Below are 23,919 nucleotides of genomic sequence, written 5' to 3' on the forward strand. Positions count from 1 at the left end.
CCGATCCAAAAAATAAAATGGATCTAATTTTAGAATCCGATCTGGATCTGCGGGTTCTTTTAAACGGTTTAGATCGGATCTTCGTAGGTCGGATCCGATCGGATTGTGGGTCAACCCGATCCATTTGTAGCTTTAAATATTATAAATAATAAGTAATAAAAGAAATAATTAATAGAATAATCTAATTGTATTAAATAAAAATTAAGATGAAATTTTAAAAAATTTTAAAAAAATTAAGAATTTTTTTGGAGCTAAGTAAGTTATTTATTTATTTATTTATTTATTTTTTGTAATTGAATTGATTGTTTTAGTAGTCTGGAACCGACTTATGGTCGGGCCGGGGTGGGGTTCGGACGCGGACCGGTTGGCCATCTTGAGTTAAGGAGGCCCTCCCTTTCTAGTGCTTTCCTTTCCGTCCTCCTTGCATCACCGGGACATTTTAGGCTTCTGGTTCTGTTCATCCCGCTCATTTCGTCCCGACTCCTTGCGCTCCCACCCATTCCCGTCTCTTCTTGTCTTGGATCCCGTGACTCAATTCATCGGCGCGTTCGTCTCGTATCGTTGGCCTCTAAATCCTCTTTGAGGCTGATTTCTAGGGTTTCTTTCGATCGGGATCACGTTCTTATTTTGATCCGATGGGAGAATCGACGATGGAGGAGATGCCCCTCCCTGCGCTATTCGAGCAGGCAAGAAAGATCCACTCCATGGCAACGGAATCCTCCGTCGACCAGGTAATCTTTTTTTCTTTTGCTAATCTTGTAGCGGAGGGACCATCTTTCTTGGATTTCTTGGCATTATTTTTTTCTTTTCCCGGGGCGTAGCAAATTATGTTTTGAGATGTAATTATTGTTGTTCTTTTATTGTTTTGTTATTATTATTATTTTTTTTTATAGGAGACTTTGAGGAAGGGAATCGAGGCCCTGCGCCGCTGTGATGAGATGATAAGCAAGCTGGGGTTATTCTCCTCTAATGAGACGAAGGATGATGTCAGCACTGCTAATCTGAAATATCTCCTGGTAAATCTAATCTCTGCGACAATTGATTAAATGTTCAGCTTTTCTATTAATTCAAGTAATGGTGATGGTGGGAACTGGTCATGGGTTTTCAGTGACTAACATGCCCTAAATTTGCTTGTGAAATCTTGCTATGGGTTTTCAGTGACTAACATGCCCTAAATTTGCTTAGATGCTTTAATCTGTAACATGAGAAAACTCTGAAAATAAAATAGTTAACTACAGTTCGTTGTACTGTGTATTTAATTGGATACACCTTGTTGCGGCCAATCGCCTCGTCGCCCGATCGCCGGGAAGCGTGCACCTGCAAAAAGAAGTCCGCACTGACCGGAGGCGGCTCCGGCGGGGACCCTCCGACGGTCAAGTCAGAGAGGTGACTGGGCAACAGTGAAATGCAGACAGAGAGCTCTGAGAAGGAGAGGGAGAGAGAGAGGAGCGAGCCTGCGTATGTGGAAGAGACGGGCGGATCGACCCTTTGCACTGTTGCCTTCCCCGGTACATATAGTGGAGCTAGGTATGGCGCCGTCATTAATGGCGCGGACAAGTGAGGGACTGTCAACTCACTGTAGGCTGTCAGAGCCGCTGTGAAAATGTCATGTCGCCGTGTAGCCGTCTAATCACCAGGGTTGACCCGGCTCTCGGCGGGACAATGCCCCTAGGTAACTGTGCCGCACGTCCGTGTCAGAGCTGACAACGTCTGGCGGCCGTACGGCGGTTGGTGGAGTCGGCCGACCCAAGGTCGGTGGCCAGCAGAGTGGCGTCGGACTCCTCCGTCAGTCGGCGAGCTTCATGTGGGTCGGCTACCGGACCTCTGGGTTCAGTCGGTCGGGAATAGACCGCGGAATGGCCGTGGTTAGCCGCTGATGGCGTCCGTTGGCCTGCCGCCCGACTTACGATCGGCCAGTCAGAGTCGTTCGTCGGGCCGTCGGTTAGTCGGTCGGGCCGCCAGCCGGTCGGGCCCTCCGACAGTCGGTCGGTCGGTCGGGGCCCCGAGGTCGGGCCCTCCGATAGTCGGTCGGTCGGTCGGTGGGTATCCCCCAACACACCTTTATGCGGCGGTATTAAGACACGATGGTCTGTGATTGGGCTTAGAAAAAAGCAGCAGGAATGGATGAATGAAGGAGTTGCATATATCGGAATTTATATCTGACTGCTCTATACCATGCGATGAGGCTGTTGCTTTAGAGGGAGAGAGTGCTAAGAGGACAGTTTTATTGCTTAGGGTCGTTGGTTGTGGCTGTGTGGCTTAATCATGAAGGGAAGGGCGAGAAAGGTGGTAAATGGGAAATGTTTATTTTAGGCTGCGCTTTGTATGTACGAATGTGCAGCTGCTCTGAAGAGATGAAGCCGGAGTCTTTTATTAGTCATGCCTGTGGATCAATGCTTTGAAAATTTCCGGAGCATTGCAGACTTAAAAGAAGAAGCACACGCCATGCAGGCCGGTTTATGTTTTGGTGCAATCATTTTGGGGTTGGGAACATGCAAGTGATTTTGATTTTTGGATACTTGTGCATGTATTTTCCAGACAAAACTTGCAGTTTTTATGGGTTAGAGCCCTATAGTTTGGTAGTTCGATAACCTTATCACAAGTCAAATACTTCTCCTCCATGTCAAGACTTGATATCTATCTTTTGTGAGAGGAGAAATTCCCTATTTTGGTGGGAAGGACCATCCTTGTTGAGGACTCAATCCTCAATTTAGCCATGCATCTGAAGCCTTATTTCTTATTGGAAGTTTTAAAAGCATTGAAAGATTACAGTTTACTGCAATATTCCCTTTGGGAGGTCACAAATGGAGACTTGAGTTGCCACTTGGTAAAACTAGGGGTACCTTGCAAGCTGTTAAGCAGGAATGGGTTTGGTGTTGATTAACTTGATGGCTTGCAATTTGAACCTACACTTTGAAGGTTGGAGATACTTATAGATTGGGTGGAAGCTTGATAAGGACCAATGCTAGCAGAACAACAAGAGCATTCCAATGATAAAATCGATTTTTCTTTTTATTTGCATGGAAAATGTGAAGTAGACTTTTTGACTAGGCAGGTGCTTCTAAATGAGCTCTATTTTTTTATTGGATAAAAAATAAAAAACCCTTTGTATTTTATCCCGATTTGTAAATACCTCTCTGCATCTTCAATTTTCTCAATGTCAATTCTACACTTTGTAGATTGTGGCAATGTCTCTCACCGATCCTTAAATTTGGGAGAAAGCTCGCCATTGGTGCCATGTGAAAAATTATTTGGAGTTAGATGGCTGATGTGATTTTATTAGGTTGTTTTAAAACGGAATAGAATGTGATGTGGACTTAAAATAGTCTAATAATTAAAATACTCGAGTTCCAATCTTAACTTCATCCCTTTCTCCAACCTTTATCTTTATGACAGCTATACAACCCCCGCGGCGACCCCCCGACTAGCACCGGCGAAGGAAAGAGATGGAGAGGGAAAATAAGATGAAGAGAGGAGGATGGGCCACCATGGAGAACATGGCCAGCCTATTGTTCTTGATCTCCTTCACTTTAAGCTCCACGAATGCCTCCGGGTCATCAACAAGGCCCAAAAGATTGAAGCTCCCATCGGGGTATAGAGGGTCGGTGACCTCATCGAGCGGCCCGCCGGCAATGGGGTACCCCTCCACGACATCCATTAGTATAACTTGGCAAGTTTAGATAGCTAGAATGCTTTGAGCATGGATCAAGCTGGGGTTGCCTAGGTAGTCCAGACCGCCTTGGCTGAAGATTTGAGCTCCTGCCTTGAACCAGACAACCTCGCTTAACTTGACGCCATTGTAGGCTAGCAGCTTTGGGAAGATGCACCTGAGGGCATCGAGCATAGCCCACCTACAGTGAAGACCTCGAGCTTCCGGTTCTTGGCGAAGGTCTTAGGGTCGGTCGAGAGGCAGATGATGTCCCTCCCATAGTCGTCAGGAATTCACTGGTCATGTAGGACGGGGGCTCACCGGAGAAGGGGTCAAAGTACTTGACATGGTTCGGGCCATACCATAGGCTGCTGGAGGAGAAGGGCTTGGTGACGGTCTTCCGCATGGTGACCCTACCATTCCCAAGGATGGGAGAGGTCGAGGGAGTGACTTTCACCACCTTCCCCCTGCACTGTCACCCCTATTCTCCTCTTCTCTTTCTCTCTTCATCTTATTTTTCCTCTCCCTCTTTTTCTTTCGCCGACGATGGTCGAGGGGTTGCTGGCAGGGGTTGTACAGCCATCATAGGCAGGAGAGTTGAAGAAAGGGATGAAGTTAAGATTGGAATTTGGGTATTTTAGTCATTAAACTATTTTAAGTTCACATCACATTCTGTTCCATTTTAAAATAATCCAATAAAGCCACATCAGCCATCTAATTCAAATAATATGCCACATGGCATCAGTGGCGAACTTTCTCTCAGATTTGAAGGTCGATGGGCGACATTGCAATAATTTGTAAAGTGTAGGATTGATATTGTTGAAATTGAAGATGTATGGGGATATTTGCCAGTCGGATAAAATGTAGGGGGTCTTTTACATTTTATCATTTTTATTTTTTATTTTTTTCTTGAGGGTGATTGAGTTGAAGAAGCTTGTGACGCAAGCACATACAAACAATTAGAAGGAGAGTGGTTTGGGACATTGAAAAGGGGTCTTGTAGATGATGGGATTGCTTATGAGATAATTGTCTCTTTACTCTTAATGATGTTTATCCAATCCACTGAATGGAACTTGGGCAGTCTGGCAAAACTTTTTTTTAGAATTCTTCTCGACTCATCTTTGCTGCATAAGCTTTTTGTTTTTTTACCTTGTTTGTAGTGGGTTTGCACACAAGAAATTGATGTGCCTTTATTTGCTTATGATAACTTGGATTCTTATGCGAGGTTTATCAACTTTAAAGTGCAGCCTAGATTTACATACACAACATCCTGATCATGTAGAATGTCGTTTTCTTTCAAGACTAGATAAACACAAGTTTGATGGGAAATGACAGTTAGTCATGTTTTCTAGATAAACACAAGTTTGATGGGAAATGACAGTTAGTCATGTTTTGCAGAATAGGAGTTTAAGGCCTAGCTATTTTTTTAGACCTAATCAAATAATCACACAAGGATCTAATGTGAAGCCCTGCACAATAAACGTAAAGGAACTTGATCTATTCTGATCAAACCATTGTTAGACAGAAATTTGCAAGATGCTAGCAATGAACTTGTTTAGTCATAAACCAAAACGTTATATAAAAATCAATGCCAAACTTGGTACCCTTCTTTTGGTGGATCAGTACGGTACTGGGCCGTCTCATATGGACACTCAGTACAATGCTTTGTATTGGTCTCATACAGAGATGGCCATATTTTCCCTTTTATAAATTTTTCATCAGTTTTTTTGGTTTTTATGCATGATGAAGATATTCAGGTGATCTTGTTTTGTTTTTTTGTTTTTTAAAGAAAAAATGTTTAAGAGATGCTTTTAAAGAGCATGTTATAATTGAGTATTGATATTAGTGCCAATACTTAATAATTAACTAATAATATTTGTAAGTGAAGAATGGCAAATACAATATAGTGTTGTAAAAAAATATATAATACCTCACATTAATAGTCTAATCCTATGTAGAATATCAATGGCTCATATACATCTAGGTTTTGTTTGTAGTTTGGACTTGGAAAATTACTCTATTTTGGATATTGTTCCCATTCCTGTTGGTCGTAAGATGTCAGATAATGAACTGGCTGTGATTCTTGATGCTATGGATCTATGTTCAGTACTCATGGAGCATGGCCATCCCGCTCAGGGTCAAGTGCGGAGCCACGTTTTGGCTTGGGGGTTCAATTGAACCCCCAAGTTTTGGTACAATACTCTTAGGAGTATATAAATATTATCTAAAAATTTTGTATATATATATTTTTGAACCCCCATAAAACAAAGAATCTTAATTAGCTTAGTGGTTTGAACCCGCACCTTCCATCCCTCACAAATCCTTTCTCTCACCTTTTTTCCTCTTTTCTTTCTCTCTCACTTTCAAGTAATGTAATGTTATTAAATTTTTATTTATTTATTTATTTTGATTTATATATTGAACCCCCAAGATGAAAATCCTAGTTACGCCAATGCTCAGGGTAGTAAGAAGGCAAGAAGCAACATCGTATTATGATCCTTGACTGTACTCATATTCATAGGAGGAATAATGTGCAAAGTTGGATTTCAAGGGATATGATGCATGGAAAAAACCAAATGGATTCTAATTAGATGGAGCATAATTTTCCACTCTATCTGATGTATTAGGAGACCTACCTCCAGTATACAATAAGATCTATTGTCTGTTGTAGGTATCTGATGCACTAGCAGATCTGTCACTAATGTCGTCTCCCTCCAATCTGTGTAACAGCTCTTGACTCTCCTGATACTGCTTCTTATCTCCTTTTATTTTTTAATCTAATCTTTACTACCAGCTTAGCCTCTAAAATGCCAAGCATATAATCCTTCTATCCCTAAACACTGCTTCTTATAGATTGAGCCTCCAACCTCATTCTGTGTGCCACCCATGTGCACCATCCCTGGATCCTCTTCTCTTATAGGGCAGTTGCTCCTTTCCAAATCTGGCTTTTATCCGTGCCCCATGGTCCTTATCCTACACGGTGTCCGTAAATTATGCTTCAGTAGTGAATGGACTGAGCTCCTAAGAATAACCACCACCACCTTTAGACTGCGCACCATGCCTACTTTAGCCTCCAGACCTATCACTTAAATTATCATTATCATCATTGCTGTTATAGTGAGATGATTTTGGGCATGCCCGGATCTGATAGCTTCAGAGTCTTACTGTCATGTTGTTAGATTGGTATCAGGTAAGCTGCCTCAACCAGATTGATGATTGGTGCTTTCCCTTTAAACTTGTCTTACTCTGCCGTGAGATGGAATAGCCCTCACCTTCTCCCTTTTTTCCCCTCTCTTCACCTAGGGCATCAGAATACCCAGCTGGCCTCCCCATAGCCCATTTTGATTTTTTAAAAAAATTGCTGAGGGATGCAAATCGACAATATTGGGGTCAGTACCAATCAGTACTGACCTGGTTCAGCCGAGATGACTGGTATGAGCATTATACTAGTCGAACTAGGGTATGTACCAGCTACTACCAGCTCATCCCAGTTCAGATACCCTGTTTTGGCTATGTTCTAGCAACCCGAGCCCTATCCTACTGCTAGAATCCTATTGGAACAGCACAGTACTATTTAGGCAGTTTTTAAAACCTTGGTTACGGTAACAAAATTCAGAAGCTGTGCATGGAATAACGTCTATAGAGAAAAGGGAGAACTAACAAAAGGGATATCATTTATAGCAAAGATGTATTTGGAGTGCATGGAAATGGTGTGTGGATCTTGTGGACACCTTTATATGTTCTTATTGAATTACATTCTAAACTAGTGCAATTGATGGAACCATGCAGAAGAACAATATCTTCATTAAGTAGCAAGTTGCTTAATATTACAAGTGGAGTGGTCATGGTGATCTCCTCAATGTTACATATATGCTATTGTATACAAAATTAATTGAGAGGCCCTTATTTTGTCGGGAGGTCTAGGATCAACACATTAATGGAGTAAATTTTCTTGCATTCTCTTTTCCCAGTGGTTAAATATTGAGCGTAGACTTATATGTTGATTGAATGAAATATAACTTAGTGAATGCTCTAAGGTAATTCATCCTAGAAATAGTTTCAGCTAATCAATTTGATTTGATTATGAATATAATGTTTCTGAAGTTAGTGGCATTACATTCTGCTCACATTGCTGTTGTGCTGATGACGTGGATCTTGGATCTTCTCATTAAGTAGGGGGTTGGAAGTATTTCGTTGTGGAATTTGATGTTGATTTTTGCTTGACTCCTTGTGGAAGAATTCCCTGTTTTGCAGCTTTCTTCGTTTAAATTCTTTTACCCCTAAAAGAATGTGAACTTTGAAAACTTTGATCACAAAAGGTAGGTTCTTGGAGTTTAAGGGTGTATGGACTCAAAGTAATGACATCATCAGACCACCCAACAGCTAAAGTTCAATCTATGACTCAATATTTACGACATAATGGGATGAACTTAATTATATACTTTTCTTACTTGATATTTTATGTTTACAGAAGTTTGCACATCTACTATTTAACAAAATTACATTTTTCTATATCTTCAGGTTCCATTTTATCTTGGAGAATTGACAGAAAAAGTTGCACAAGATGACAGGATACAGGTTCTCAAGATATCCCAAGACCAGTTGAAGGTTAGCTTTTATTCCCTGTATGAAGTTTTCATGAAGGCTTTTTGTTAGCAAATGGCAGCCGCCTGCATCTATTGCTTTATTCGCATTGCTTAAGTACTTTTTCTTTAGCCATATCAATTGCTTTTTGCATGTTGTTTTGATGTTCTTGTTTTCTTCATCATTATGAGTTATATTACAGGAGTACATTTCGATTTGTGAGGCATTGGAGCTTGTACCTGAAGATGAGTTAGAGACATTTGGGCAAGAAGGTGGTGATTCTTTTGCAGCTCGCCGGGCAAAAAAGGTTTAACTTTTTTCTTCTGTCACCACGGTGCAGTAGAAATTTATATATGTTATCACTGCAACTTATAAGGTTCTCTATCTCCTAATCTGTTATTTTTTGACTTCTTCTAAGCTTGAAGGTTTATATAAGGTATTTAACAGCCTTTGATATTTGCCTGTTGCTATGCTGGCGATGTTTAAGTTTATAACAGCCTTAAACATTTGGCTGTTGCTATGCTGGCATAGATCATCACTTGGCATGTTTAGAGTATGTGATGCTAGTGTAGTAGTAGCCTGAACTGGGGGCTACTTGTATGCTGCTGATAGGTATACAATCAGGTAAAATGTTACAGGACTAATGCTCAAAAAAGCACATGTATGCAGATATCTTGGAAGGTCCCTGTTGACTGTACTTTGTACCTCTTTTATACACCTGTAAACTTACAGAGAACACTGCTGCCTCTTTTGTACATCTTGGTTCATAAATATGATAAATTATCTTCTACTTCATAAATTTGAACATTATTGCTTAATGATTAGGTAACTATTAGCTTCTGTAAACAAATGGGACCCATGATGTATAAATGGAAATGCAAATTGGTCGAATTGATGGTTCATTTGTTTGGTATTATTCTTGTAACTAACAGTTGACTAGTTCATGTTTGTTCTATAACAGAAGTTTACATGCAACTGATAGTAGTCTCATTTTGGAGTATTTGTTAGTGTTAAAATAACATATCCTTCTATCCTGATTATGAACAATTTGCCTTTTTGATTCAACCGAGGTTAGATTGCTCGGTTTAAACGCCAGAGAGCTGCTGAAGCAAAGCTGCAAGAAATTAAAGAAAGAAAGGAGAGACGGGGGCGGTCATTGAGAGCAGCAGCTCTGTCTGCGCCTGTTGAAGCTGGGGAGGAGGATGCACAGGATGACGATGGAGAAGAAGAAAGAGAGGTTAGCTTCCATGTTTTGCAAAGAGAAGTTCCAATTGTACATAAACATATCCAATCAGATCTATCTACTTCTGAGGTGTCATTGGTTATTTGAAGAATCAGATTTAAACTTTAAAACAACTTCATCTGGAATGGTCTGGTTTCTGTATTGTTATCTACCGTTTCCCATTTTTCGTTATTAAATGTGATCTGCCTCTAATTGTGTTGTAGGTAAAACACTTTCAATCATTTAGATCCCCTAATTCTCTTTTTTCTTTTTCCCAAATCATGCTCTGATATTTGCTTGTACCATGTTGACTTTGTTTTATGACCTTAAAAGATTTCTGCTTACCATTCACCTTTGATCTCTTATAAAGCACGCAAATGTTCGCCTGTTTTTATTATTATTTTGGCTTGTCAGCTAATGCATTGTTTTATGCCATTGTTATTGAAATTGTAACCATAGATGGCAAATTAATTTCATTTTGTTTTCGTTCCTTTTACTGTTTTACACCATCAGCAGTGTCTATCTGCACGTTTTATTCAGATGTGTATATGTTACAGTTGTTGTGCTTTGTACAATGGTCATACTGATAACTGGCTACACAATTTGGTGTAAGATGTACTGGAAATATTTAGAATGGAAGTTTCTATCTTTCCAAGGACCAGTGAAAATATCCGTTTGAGATTCAAGTGCTGTATATTATTTGAGCAAAATACTTTGCCTTAAATCAAGAAATCTTCATTGGTATAATTGACCATGCTAGCACCAAACTTGCTTCTATGCTCCATACCTCTGATATTGATGTGATTCATAAGGATATTGTCTTGAAACCTACCGGAGACCTTTCTCATATTCGGATGCTAAGACGACCTGCTTTTCGAGAGTTCACGTTATAGCTTGAATAGTAGCTTTGTTTAAGAGGTAACCTCCATCTTTTCTCAGTCAAATTAGCTGTTTTAGCTTCTAAGTTGTTAATGCTACGAAGTCATTAGGTTTAACGAGTAGTCTTTATTGCTATGAAGTTGTTATTGGCTGTAGTTCTTGTAGCCAGAATCATTTATCTACTGTGCCTCGCTGAATTAGAATTTTGCTAGACACTATGGTCTTAGAATCTTTCTAGATGCTATGGTCCTCCAGAGCACCTGCTTCCTAATGCAGTAATTATTTCAGCAAAAATTTATTAGTTAAACAATAAATGCTTGTTTTATAACAAAAATGAGTAAACTTATTGTGCAATTTTATAAAGACATATCTTATGTGCGTAGTTATCCATGTTTTATAGAGCTTTAGTTCCACACCATACGTGCATATCCAGTCTTGTGTCTATTCTTAATACAGGTAACTAAATTATGTTATCTGATATCTTACACCTAGATTTAAGAACTCTTCTGGCATATGTTACTGAGTCAGACATGCATCAAACACTTCACACACTTATCGAATTTTTTGATTGTGGATTTTGGAGAATGTGGGTATTGAATCAATTAAATGTTTCCAAGGATTCATCACCAATTTTCTACCATATACTTTTCATTGTACACATCAGAGATGTTACAATCATTGTAATTTTTAAAATCAGAAGTTATATAGTAAATTACTGTTATATAAGTTAACACTTAATAACAAATAAGCACTTTATCAATTCAAGATGGAAGATAAAACATCTTATTGCATATCAGTTTTACAATATTGAAAGAAATATTAATAGATATGATTTAAATTAACTGTATTCATTTCTTATGTCTCCCAAGGACTCCATTTCCTCTCCCTCTATCAGTCAATGGGACACTCGGATAGATGTTGATATTTGATTATTGTGTTTTTCTCCCTGTGACATGGTACTAAGGTCTAGTAGCATCTTCATGACTTCATGCATTTCTAAACCACTTGATGGCCAGATTTTAAGCATTTTAGAATCTGAAAACACCTCTATTGTTTCTTTTGATTTGAGTTTTTTTTTTTTGTTTACTAATTAAGACATACCCACAGATACAATTTTGCAAAACATACACTCGTAGGCACACATGCATAGTATGACGTATTCCAAAATTTTGATTTTAAAACTTTTTTAATCTGTTGCATAAAATTTGTCCATCCATCTAAATATACATTTTGTTTATGCTGCAGGCTTGGCTAACATCAATCTCCTTAGCTCTTTGTAAGGTTGGTTTGCTCAGATTGTTTATTAGAGCCGTTAGTTTGTAAATTGTGAATTATGATGTATCTTTTTTCTTCTTTTGAATAATACATGTTTGCATCCATAACTATTCTGTTTCTTTGGTTATAGTCTTTTGATCTCCTGGACATGCTAAAGAAAGAAGAGGAGATGCTTCTTGCTATAAAAGAAAAACAATCAAAGGTATTACCACCCAACAGAATTTTATTATTTATTCATTTATTTACTTACCTACATATTTATTTTATTTTATTTTATTTTATTTTATTTTATTTTTTTGGTTTGTTGGGGGGCGGGGGTGTGGAGTTGGTAGTTGAGTGCTGCTGTTGTGCTGTTTAGACGTTGGATATGTTCATCTGAAATTTAGGGGCAGTGACTTGTATCTTCGAGTCATTTCAATATCCTGAGTAAATGGTTCAAGCTTGACTTTGACCCGACCCGATTTGTGAGCATGTGCATGCTAGCCATCGTCCCATAAACTTGACATCTCAACCACTTTGACCAGCCTTTTTTGATGAGTACAATGTTTGTTCAACATGTATAACCTCTTGTAACATGACTCAATTTGTGATTTAAAAAAAAGGAAAAAGGAAGAAATATGAGGCATAACTTCATGGATGGTTCACACACTATTTTCAGAATCGTTGCATCTACAACTTAACATAATACCATGATAAGTTGAATTGAAAACCATTTAAAATAAATAAAAGATAATTAATGTCTTCCTATCATTTCTGCACATATTGGAAATCTAATTTAAACACTATTCTAGTGATGTAAGCCTTGCTTGTACCTTTTCCATCTACCATGACATTCCTTTTCGGTTGCTATTTTTTAAGGGCTCAATTTCTTCTGTCATGCTTCTGTCACTGATGCACTCAACAACACTTAGCATTGTCATACATTCTAGATGTTCCTTGTATCCCGTCTTTAACCAGCATAGTTTTTGTATTATCTGTTGTAAAACCATCACTTTTGTTTGGGCCTTTATTGATAGATTTCTGCATCCTTATTTAAAATTTACTACTGTATATAAATGTCCATAATCCATATCCAACACCATGCTTGGTGGTTGATTTAAAAATACAGATGGGATTGCTAATTATACTGAGAGATTATTAACATGTAAGGAGTTCTGTTATTCAGATTATATAATATAGTAGTGGTAATGTGCATGATGTGGAAAAATAAGTGACTGATTTGGAATGACTGTGTTATTATGATTGCAGCGCTCTACATGCTAGTGACTCCTCCTCTTTCTTCCTTTGGCTACTGGCCTATTTTGTTTTATAAGGTAAATTATTGTAATTTTAAACCAAACTGGATGGCAGGAAGGGGATGAAGAATTTACTCGTGAGATTCTTGATGAGCGTACAAAAAGAGCTGAAACCTGGCATCGCAATGCTGCAAGTCAAGCACCATTTCTAAAACCTGCGGACCCCATCACATGTGCAACTTTTGCTCAGGATGTTATCGAAGGGAGAGCAAATGTTTCACAAGCACATGAACACAAGCACCAGCCTCTGATATTTGGACCTGCAAGTCTTGTGGGTGGAAGATTAACTAGTGAGAGGGAAAGATTGGCAGCACAAGTCTTCCAACCTGGTTACAGGTATGCTTCAAATTCTTGTGATGCTTAATGATAAAACTTTTTTATAAAAAAAAAATTCCAATTTTGGGACAGAGCCATCTTAGCAATTTGGAGCAGAGGTTTCCAAATGTGGGTGACAGACTTCAAAAAAGAATGCTCATGCAGTGACATATAATATGAAAAAATAATCTTTACCCAAAGTAGTGTGCGCAACTTAATGCCCCAATAACAGTACACATTATTTTGTTGGAAAGAATTTTTACCTCCACAAACAGCTACCATGCAAGAGGGTTAAACTGGAACACCAGACGAATGCATGATCTCAAGTTATTGGTGGATATGAATCTAATATGCCTGATGGACTGGTCTGGTGAAATTCACACTTTCCGGCACCCCAACATTGGATCTTACTAAGCCTTCACCAATTATGTAGGGTCTAGTGGCAAGTGTTATTTACTTAAAATTCCTTGAGCACATCCATGAGATCCTGTACTAAGCTCAAGACTTCATCATTTTATGTTGTATCTAGTTTAATTTGTCCTAGTATAAGTTTCAGCTAGGATAGATTAGTTTCAGGCATGACCGGACCCAATTTGACCCCCAGTTTTTGATTCTAATCAGTTTTCACTGAAACCGCTTGTGGCAGTTCAGTTTCAATGGTTGTGTCCAATTCTGGCTGAAACCAATCATAGATGGTGTGAGTGTATTTTTGGTATTTGCAATCATATTGGGATCATTTCTTTATTTAACTGTATAGGCTATGTAACATCAAGTTTTGTTTTTTTGTTTTTTTTCTTTTTTCTTGAGTTTAAAGGAGGTAGATAAACACAACTCTTCACATGTTGAGGCTTTTGAAAGGACACTTGCTATAATAATTTTTGAAGACTAATATAAATCATTAACAAATATATATATATATATATATATATATATATATATATATTATATAAAACTAATATAACAAAACTAGTAAAATCTTTTTAACCTCAAAATTACTATTAAAAAAAATCCAAATTTAATATTTTCTGAGTCGTAGTAAATAGTGAAGAAAGAGATTTGAATGCATCAGGTAACTTATATGCAATGTTAACTACAGCCTAAAATTGTTGAAACCACATGAAAAGAACCTATATATTGTGTGATAGCTTTTTTTGGTTTTTTTTTTTAAATAAATTTTTTGACTGAAATTCGAAACTCCGAATGGAGCTTCCAAAATAGGGCTGTCACTGATGCTCCCAGAGCCAGGCATGATTCGAACCAGAGGTCTTTGGATGTGTGAATTGAAACACCCATGGAATTTCTGGAGTTTGTGATGGATCTATTAAAACTTTACTCATCTAGGCCATTCATATGCTAGGTATGGATTTAACTTCTATGAACACAATTCGGCCCAAGTGCTGAATGATGGTTTCCCTGGTATAAAATGTTTGTATCCTTACTCCCCTCCTATTCTTCTAAGACCTATGATTTATACCTTGAGGCTTTGTCATTATTGAATAGTTTTAGCGCCTGAATGAAATTGGACTTCCAAATAATGGGACCTGCTTGAGACATCAACTAAGTCCAGTCCATCCCCAATCCAACCAGACCCGACCCATCTGACCCAATCTCCCCTCAATCCTTCTCGACACTGCTCAGCCCAATTCTTGGACAGGTAGTTGTTAAATATGGATCCTAACCCCCATTTTTTTTGGGTTGGAGTTAGGAGGTAAATAGAGTCGACTGTAATGTGATATCATTTTGGTCGAAGCTTCCTAAGCAAACGGAACTTACAGAGTTGGCTGAAAGAACTGAAGCCAAGTTTCCAGGCCTTGTTTTATTTATTAGTTGTTTGAATATCCCTTTTATACACATTGTGCTTGCATGCATAAATGCATTTATATTTTACATATTTTCTTTTTATTCTATAATATTTTGAGATATGTGGTATAACTTTTTTTTACGAAATATGGTGGGAATGCCAATATCAGAATTCAAACGCTGAACCTTTTCCTTGAGCAAGTTGTTATTGATTGGGGTGCTGGACGATGGGGCCAAATCCTGCCATTGCAGTACAAATGTAGATATGATTTCATCTTCTTTTGCTTTCTGAGATTGTGTACCAACTCATTGAAGAAAGAGGCGCAAATGCTTATCTTTGCAGGAGTCCTTTGATAATCCCTGCATCTGTTTTGATTCTGCACCTCTTCAGTGAAACCGGCTCTATTTCTTTAATATCACGAGTCTGATATTTTTATACAGTTTGTTCTTTGTTTCCTTTAAATGCACAAATGAAATACAAGATGTGGATGACCGAGTATTGTATCCTCACACTCTGGGTTCTGGGATTAATAGGTTACCCACTATGAGTATAGAAGAAGCTGGGTTACGTGAAATGGAGATGATGAAGAAATGGCAAGAAAGGAATGCCAAGCTCATGGAGGAAGCAAACTCTTCGTGGCACAGGGATGGTACCAGGCGAGCAACTGAGGATGAGGATGCTGAGGTTGAGAAAGCAAGAGCGTGGGATGATTGGAAAGATGACCATCCTCGTGGGGCAGGCAATAAGAAACTCACCCCTTGTGGGTAAATTTGGTAGCTACACATCTTTGTATTTTTTTTAATAAAAATTTTACCGTGAGCCCATGGTTGTCTAGAAGAATTAGAGCTATGTAATACTTTTTCCCCCGTTTGTGTTTTATTGCATGTCAAATTTGTCAGCAGAGGACATTCGTTGTGTATTACTTGTATTATGCTCTCTCTATCTCAGATTCTATCAGCCCAAAATGTTACTGCTCAGAAGGTTTTATCATTAACTCTCAGGTGGGTTGAGAATCTTGAGACTCAGGTTTGTCGATCTTGTTGGACCCTGTTGATTAAAAGTGCCGTCCTTAAAAAAACCGGTACAAGGACTTTATTTGCACACGCAAGCGAACAATCAAGGACAAATCAGCTTATCTTCTCTTCGATCTTATCTGCTTAAGCTGGAGCAATTGGCCTATATACTTTATCTATGCTATTTTGTGATCTTGGTACCACATTATGCCTACAGTTAGAGACATGACCACCTTTGTCATGGCACGTTATAGCAAGAAATACGAGCAACCGTAAGGAGGGTCGGATGATCCTCCAACTAAAGAGCACTCCGCGGGGTGAGCGCACGACATTCCCAAGCATCCCGAGACCACCCCAATATAACGTTCATGATTTACAAGCGGCAGCTCTGACTGAAACTTTGGCACCATGGCATTCTAACGAACAATGTCAAACATGTCATTATACCGCGGCAAGTCTCGGAAAAACTTGGTTCAACTGTTCCAGTCGAGCAATGTTGTTGCCCAAACCGGCACAGCACGAGAGCGATAATTGATGTCTGAGACCAGGGAGACGAGCTCAGCCAACCACCAGCTGTGTCCCCATCAAATTGATCACGAAACACACACAACACAATTTGCAAGAATGTTGACACACCCCAAGATCATATGAGTGGTCGAAACACTTGCAAAAGGCGCTGCACCAAACAAGGTGTATTCATATATTTACAGAGCTTATACCTCACAGAGGAATCCAGAAAGGAAAGAGAAAAATAAAAAAAGCCAACATGCCAATATTTAATCCCAAACTCGGTACCATAAGATCGTAATATTCCCATCCAAATCATTCCTTCCACTTTTCTTTCCCACCTCTCTTTTCGACAGCACCCCCCTTCTCTCCTAAAACCTAAATGCTGCTCAAAGTATCCAATCATCAACAGCTTCATTTCTTTAAATCCTTCATCTTTTCCGGAATTTTTTGAGGCTCTGAAAAAAACTGAGCTGCAAATTATAATGATTCCTATCGATTGTTGCCACGCATGATAAAGTCTTTTCCAATGCTGAGTTAGTAAAACCCCCAACCAATAGAATGACAAGAAAAATCAAAAGACTAAACTAAAAGCCCCACTACCGTTCCGCTCTGGATGCCTTCATTTGTGGGCACTTTCTGAAGAACAGCTAGTAGCTCCACCACCACCTTCACCTGCTGATGCTGGAGCTGCAGCAAACTTGCTCCTGGGCCTCATCTTTCTCACCTCTTCACTCGTGTAGATGTATATCTTCTTTGCCATCTTACAGAATTCCCTGCAAGAATTCAAATTCGTAAGCCACTTTGCACCTAAGTAGCAGAAGAATCCAATTAGCCAGCAAAACACAAGGGTCCAGAAAGACATACGGCCAGGGATCATCGCCGACTAGCATCATGTCACCCTCGTCATCTGTGTATACCACTTCCCATTTGTTCCGAAGGTGGAGCTCTCCTTTGATCTCAAACATCTCCTCCAGCTCCAGTATTAAGTCATCATAACTTTCCAAATTTGTTAGATCGACAGCTCGACCAACCGCAATTCCTTGCATGTGAACCTTTAATCACCCAGAAATCAGCATCATCAATTCAAAAACACTTCAGAGAAGGCATAGACATCATGAGAATTTGTTTTTACCTTGGTGCGGCTTCTCGTAGAACAGTTCTGCTTAATTTGTATCTCCTTTGGAGATACTTGCGACTCTTGTTTCTGCTCTTTGGGAGCTTTCCCGGAATGCTGGCCGGAGTCTTCGAGCGATGCAGTCGCCTGAAGAGGATCCTCAACGGTGGCACTTGATAAGCTAATATGGCCAACCGTTGCCTTCTCTATGCTACTGGAGGGATTGACCAAATCAATCCCAAATAACCTGTAACTGTTGCTACTCTCAGATTTCTTCCATTTTTCTGTGTTGTTACCCAACCTCAACGAAGGCTCCTCATTCATGCATGTAGATATGTAAGGCCATGAAGGATGGATAGCATGTGTCTCTCCTTTTACATCCTCAAACAACTTCAGAGAAACATCGGTCATCAAGGATGATGGGCTCTTTAATGGAGAATGAAGATCCTTCAACCAATAATCTGCTAAACTTTTGTTGCACTGGCTATGGCTATTCATGAAATTAGAATCATTGCCTTCTTTTGGTCTATGTGGCCAGAAAACTTGCATCTCAGATGTCTGGGCATCAGCGGCGTTCAATGTGCCTACTTCCTGCGATTGCGTTTTTCCTGTGCACCAGAATCCCAAAGAAGCTTCTATACTCCGAAAGAACAAATGAATAGAAAAGAACATGTCAATTTTTTATAAGATGTAAAGAGAATAATAATAAGGAAAAAAGAGCTTCATCCAATGTACCCAAACTTGAGAGATCCAAGGGCGAGCGAGATCTTTTATTCCTTGTAAGCACTTGTTGAGTGACATTTAAGGCAGTCATAGGACCAGTAAAGGGCTCGATATCCCATGGGGAAACCCTTTCTGGTCTCTGAATGTTAGTGGCTTCATCCCATTGTACCTAAAGCAAGCAGAGCCACTATAAGCACAACAAGCACAGGAAAAAAAAAAAAAAAAAAGGATCGAGAAAGGAAAAGAAGGTAGACTACGTTCAATGATCTCCACTTAGAACCTCCCCATTGAGAAGAAATATCTCCTACTCCAGTTATGGTCCCAGTAAACCTGTAAGAGAACGGTAAAAATATACCATTAAATGAAAGGTCGAAAACATCTGAAATCAAAAAACAAAATAAAAATTTTCACAAATCACCTTTTCTCCGGAACATCTTCTCCTTCAAATCTCATCTTAAATCTCATCCCAACTGTGAATCCATTTTTAACCGCCTCCAAATACTTGTTAACACGAACAATAAATTGACTAATCCTGAATTATACAAATTCCTCAGCTTGCAAAACTAAGCAAAGAAAACAAAAGTGATGCCCAACTTGGTATAGACCAAGCAACAGTTCTAACCTGGGCTTGTAGTATACTATGAAAAGAGACTGAGTTGAGACAGCATGTGATGCAGTGGCAAGCACTCCAAGGTGCATGCTCTGACTTGAGATCACAGAAGATGGAATTGTATTCTGCTGTCGAGCAAGGCGTCTGACACCAACACACAGGTCTCCATTTTCCCCCCTGTAGAACAAAGACATTCTTAACAGATTTAGCTACACCCTACCACAATCTAGAATTCATGCAGATAAGGATCGAGGAAGCAACAACACAGTAACCTGTTACACAGGAACAGATACCCACCTCATAAAAATGAATGCATCACCAGCAACTAATCTCTTAGAGGTTACAAACGTACTCCAACCAGTTGTAAGCAAATGCCTCCGTGGTTGACCTACCCATTCAGAGAATTTTATTATCGAACGGAAACCGATAACACCTATAAATTAACCATCAATTCTATTTGGTATCGAAGAGTTCGATAGTTCTCTTCCATCATATACAAGAAAACAGAGCAGGACTCGAGAATTTAGACATTTTAGATTCGTTTAGCAACCGAGGACGTGATCTATACCTCTAAAGATGTGTTTGAATCGCCATTCGAAACCATGGAGATCCTTGGCAGCAAGCTCCTGAGTCGGGGTTGACTGCGACATATCCTGCCCAAAGGAAAAGATAACCCGAAAGAGATGAGAGAGCATCTGAACGCTAAAAACGGATGACAGAAACGAAGGGAAAGAAAAGATAGAACTGACAAGAGGAGGGAGGCATTCGGTGGCATGTCGGCGAAGAACCGAGAAACCCCCATGGGTGCTCGTGTCGGATGCTGTCAAAATCTTACAGAATGAGTTGACCGTCGGTCTCCGTGGCTCGGGAAGACATGGGTCAGGACTTTTAGGCTCGCTTTGCTGCAAGAATCAAACCCAAGTTTCCATTTTTACATCAAAAACTCAACTAAAATCGCATCATACCATCAAAAAAAAAATCTTCTTTCAGAAATCCAGGTGAAAATTTCAAAGCAAGATCACGTAGATTCTTACATCCGATTCCGGGTGTAGAGTAATTTGAGCATAGACTTCATCAGTTTCAGCTTCGGCCTGGTGAGTATTGAAATTGATGAGCTTTTATATGTATAAATAATTGAACCAAACATTGCCTTCTCCACATAAATATCAAAAGGCCGAATAATCTTGCAGAAAATAAGAGAAAAACAGAGACTGACCCTCAGTTGGACGTTAACAACGCGGCAGAGGATCTTTGAAGGAAGATTGAACAGGGGAATCTGCTGGTCTAACTCCTGATCCGTTGACGACAGCAGCTACAAGCGATCACAGAACCACCGCTACTAAGACACGGAAAGCAACGCAGAACAAAGACCAATTCAAGAAGAGAAGAAGAGCAGAGAGTCTCCGAAGCCCTCACCTGCTCCATATGCCCTTGTGGGAAGTAGAATACCCTCTCGCCCCCCCGCGGGACCTCCACCAGCGGCCCCGCGCACGCTCTCCATAGCTCCTCGTACAGCCCCTCCTCTCCCCAACCTAAAGGCCAGCAAAATCCATCAAAAAAAAAAACAAAGAGAAAAACGAAGCAGAAGAACAAAAAGGCGACACCTTTAGAAAGAACTAGCGCCCCTCACCTGCCTCCGGCCTCTCGCTCGACGGGCTCGCCGGAGACGCCGATACAAACGCCATGAGAGACCTCGATTCTCAAAACCCCGCGGTCTCTCTTCAACTCTCCCCCCTCGTCAAGTTCGCGCCTTTACGATCCCGAATGCCTAAAAACACCTCCTTTTTCACTCCCTCGTCTTCCAAATTCTTTAATTCATTCACCCCATTAATGGAGCGGCCGCGCGACTCCCAATCAAAGAACGGCCGGAGCCTTAAAAGCTTCTCCCCCTCCTCCTTCCCCTCCACCCCGCGTAACCGCCGAATGCCGCTACCTTCCCACGAGAACCGTTTCCCGTCCCAGACTCTCAGAGCCAACGACGCCCAAAAAACCGCGAGCCCAGAACTCAGAGAGAGAGAGAGAGAGAGCGAGCGCGCGAGCGAGCGAAGAGAAACACCGTTGCCAAATGCCTTATACCGTTTTTTACTTGGGCTTCCTGGTCCTGTTACGGAGCTTGTTGGCTCTCTCACTCCCCCTCTTCCGACCGTCTTTCCCTGGGCGTAAACATTACTGGCGAGGGGGTGGGGGTCGGGGGGGGTGTTGGGTGGGGGCTGGTGGGTAGGGGTTAGAGTAACTTACCCGCGTGACACCTTACCGCGAGGCCAACTGACGTCTCCTCTTGTAACGGCGGCGCCAGGGACGTGGAATTAAGTGACGGGATTCCGCGGGCGGCGCATCGGGCGCGGGAGAAAAACGTGACGGAGATATAACGGCTAGTTGACGGCGTCGGTGCCCCGTTGTCTGCCCGTGGGCAGGCAGCGGTGATGGCTCGCTCCAGTAACCGCCGGCAGATATTTTGGTCAGCAACGCGACCAAAAATTATTCTAAAATAAATACCGCGAAACAAAGAGAGAAAAGTTCTGTCTTTTCTTTACCCTTGCGACGGAGTAATATTTACGTCTTTTGCCATTACGGTGGGCTCAAGGGTCCACGTGGGAAATAGCGCGATCGGGACGTCCACCTAAGCGGGTCCGTTCCGCTGGGCCCCATAGCCCCGGCCGCGAGTTCGGGCAGCGGTTCTCTACCCTCCGACATGGCCCCGTGTTGCACGAATCTCGAAGCCATATTCCGGGAAACAGCCGATCACGCCCGCTGGATCAGGGACCATCGTTGTTGGTGGGCCCTGTTTCTTTTTGGTGGACGTAGTTTCGCGGGATCGCCAGGCTCCGGGGTGGGACGGGGGTGATCAGACGGCTGTGAAGCACGGACAGATGGTAGGTAGGGGGCAAGGAAGGCAGTGATGGAAATTTCACGTGCCCCAGTCCCGGGTAGGGAACAGCGACTGGACTGTGGAACCCGTCCCCGTACGTTGGAACAAGGGCTTGACAATTGACATCGGAGGCTCTGTTCCTCTCATTAGTCTTTTAAAAATAATTTTTATTTGAGAATTTGATATTAAAATACAAAATAAAATTTGCTTATTGGTCCGTCCACACCAACAACAAGACGTAGATTGTAAGCAAGGTGGACGGCCGGAACAAGAGAAAATTGTGAGAAACTCCAATTAAATAAATATTAGATAAATAACTAATAGACTAATAGACCATGTTAATATCAAGGGCAAGCAAAAATAAATAAATAAAGTCATATGGGCTAAAGTTCGCAGATTTTGGAGTTTGGAGGATGAGACGTGGTTAATTAAGCAGGGACAGAGAGAGAGGCCGGCACTCGGCTGGGTTTGCTTGTCCAAGGCGGAGGCAACCGAGAGGAACGGGCCAAGGTTTTGAGTTTCCTCTCCTCCCGGAGACAAGACTCTCCGTAGTACCCTTTGATGTGACTCTGTCTCGATTGGAGCAGCAAATATCACACCGTGCTTGACCTTTTTTTTTTTTTTTTAGAGAGAGAGAAAAGTTTTCATCAACGTTTTAAATGTTACAAACAGAACGAAACCGGCCTTTAAGACCCCGCAACCACTGGCACCAATCTTCTTTTAAAAAAAAAAAAAAAATCATGTTAGCTCCATTCCATGTCAAGACGGCTCCAGTAAGTTGGTGTACAGTTTTCTTTTTTCCTTTTTTTTTTTCTTTTGGTGCACAGTTGTTTTGGTATTAAAGTATGGAAATCCGGAAATGTTGAAACGAAATCATGGAAAGTCAGTCGAGATTATAAATAGCTTCTCGTTTCAATTAATGTTGTGGCGCAAGCGAACATATGATGTGTGTATGACGTGTTGTGACGCATGATGGTTCCATCGGATCAACCTCCCCTTGTAAATCCAGCAATTGGGCTTGTCAATTTGCATGGATGACATTGGACGCCTTGGCGTGGGGTGGTAAGATTTAACGCTAAAGATCCTCTTCGATAGAATCTTTGCATTCTAGCACATGGAACCATTGTAAATAGCTGTCATATTATTCATCTTAAAAATAAATAATTTTTTATCATTTTTATAGTATATCATATTTAAAAATACCAATATATTTTTCAAATAAATAAAAACTGCCCGTCATCAAAATGGATGATACGATAGCGATTCAAAATGATACACATCGCACTATAAAAATATTCAAAATCGAGATTTAATAGAACCAAGTCTCATGCATCCCTTCTTCGGATGAGATCATTACAAGCAGCCTAGTGCACAAATAAAGGATGCAGCAATTGTATGCAATTTTTTTAAAATGTAAGACTCCAAGTAAAGTAGGCTGCCTATCACCAATGCTAGCCCTTTAGTGTTATGGTGGCCAGATATAAAACATTAATTATGTCATTATAATGGGATAATATGTTCATATATGTTACTTTTAATGATGGTGAGGCATTAACCCTTTAAATATTATGGCCTCGGCGAGGAGAAACTTTAATTGCACCTGATCAGACTATAATTTTTAGTCATCATTGATGGGGAAAGAAAAAAAAAAATAAGAAGCAAAAACTCAAAATTCAACATTTTTTCTTGAACATATCTATGCATACATATAGTGCTAAGAAAATAGCTAGATTAGACAAACATATGACTACTTCATTAATGAATAATTGTTTAGGTCATTGCATGAGTTGGAGATATATTCTTTATACTTGTTTGGAAGAAGAGTTTCATTTAATGCGAACAATATGTCATGATCCAAGGTTTTATGCTTAAGCCCAAGGATGGTAACTCACCAATAGATCCAAACAAGAAAATTTTATTGATTTCAAGGACTACAAAACAACAACATGCAAATTCTTTTGATATGCCCGCACACACACACACACACACACACACACACATATATATATATATATATATATATAAAGCATATCAAGTTAGAAGAGTGGCTTAATGTGAGA

General features: G+C 40.2%; 2 protein-coding genes and 1 pseudogene across 4 annotated transcripts; 1 reads left to right on the forward strand and 2 right to left on the reverse strand.

Annotated features, from left to right (window-relative positions):
* Positions 1-417: 417 nt before the first annotated feature.
* LOC105038173 (PP2A regulatory subunit TAP46) lies at positions 418-16,033 on the forward strand. Its single transcript, XM_073253113.1, has 9 exons — positions 418-731; positions 894-1,016; positions 8,171-8,257; positions 8,436-8,540; positions 9,309-9,470; positions 11,580-11,615; positions 11,740-11,811; positions 12,960-13,240; positions 15,554-16,033. Exons 1-9 carry the CDS (start codon positions 636-638, stop codon positions 15,786-15,788), a joined length of 1,197 nt encoding a protein of 398 aa, XP_073109214.1. The 5' UTR covers positions 418-635; the 3' UTR covers positions 15,789-16,033.
* Positions 3,425-4,186, reverse strand: LOC140855612 (chlorophyll a-b binding protein 21, chloroplastic-like; annotated as a pseudogene).
* A 648-nt stretch (positions 16,034-16,681) lies between the features above and the next one.
* LOC105038157 (auxin response factor 11) lies at positions 16,682-21,159 on the reverse strand. Of its 3 annotated transcripts, XM_010913879.4 has the most exons (14): positions 20,621-21,158; positions 20,407-20,522; positions 20,207-20,302; positions 20,025-20,081; positions 19,740-19,892; positions 19,559-19,643; positions 19,288-19,378; positions 19,003-19,167; positions 18,799-18,912; positions 18,638-18,710; positions 18,393-18,549; positions 17,676-18,292; positions 17,408-17,595; positions 16,682-17,316 (listed from the first exon to the last, which is right to left on the reverse strand). In XM_010913879.4, the coding sequence occupies exons 1-14, from the start codon at positions 20,673-20,675 to the stop codon at positions 17,163-17,165; spliced, it is 2,121 nt and encodes a 706-aa protein (XP_010912181.1). In that variant the 5' UTR covers positions 20,676-21,158; the 3' UTR covers positions 16,682-17,162. The 3 variants fall into 3 exon arrangements, with proteins under 3 accessions (XP_010912181.1, XP_073109215.1, XP_073109216.1); XM_073253114.1 differs by having other exon boundaries at positions 19,559-19,892; positions 20,621-21,159; XM_073253115.1 differs by having other exon boundaries at positions 19,559-19,892; positions 20,595-21,158.
* Between the last annotated feature and the right edge of the window lie 2,760 nt (positions 21,160-23,919).

This window comes from Elaeis guineensis, chromosome 2 (assembly GCF_000442705.2).
Source record: "Elaeis guineensis isolate ETL-2024a chromosome 2, EG11, whole genome shotgun sequence".
In the NCBI taxonomy this organism is placed as follows: domain Eukaryota; kingdom Viridiplantae; phylum Streptophyta; class Magnoliopsida; order Arecales; family Arecaceae; genus Elaeis; species Elaeis guineensis.

Excerpts from the sequence above, each read along its gene's own strand:
- LOC105038173 (XM_073253113.1), top strand. The coding sequence starts at position 636 with ATGGGAGAATCGACGATGGAGGAGATGCCCCTCCCTGCGCTATTCGAG. Across the intron at positions 9,471-11,579 it reads ATGGAGAAGAAGAAAGAGAG|GCTTGGCTAACATCAATCTC; the intron begins GTTAGCTTCCAT and ends TTTATGCTGCAG. Across the intron at positions 13,241-15,553 it reads GTCTTCCAACCTGGTTACAG|GTTACCCACTATGAGTATAG; the intron begins GTATGCTTCAAA and ends TGGGATTAATAG.
- LOC105038157 (XM_073253114.1), bottom strand. The coding sequence starts at position 20,675 with ATGGCGTTTGTATCGGCGTCTCCGGCGAGCCCGTCGAGCGAGAGGCCG. Across the intron at positions 20,303-20,406 it reads CACAAGGGCATATGGAGCAG|CTGCTGTCGTCAACGGATCA; the intron begins GTGAGGGCTTCG and ends GATCGCTTGTAG. Across the intron at positions 17,317-17,407 it reads GTCGGCGATGATCCCTGGCC|GGAATTCTGTAAGATGGCAA; the intron begins GTATGTCTTTCT and ends GAATTCTTGCAG.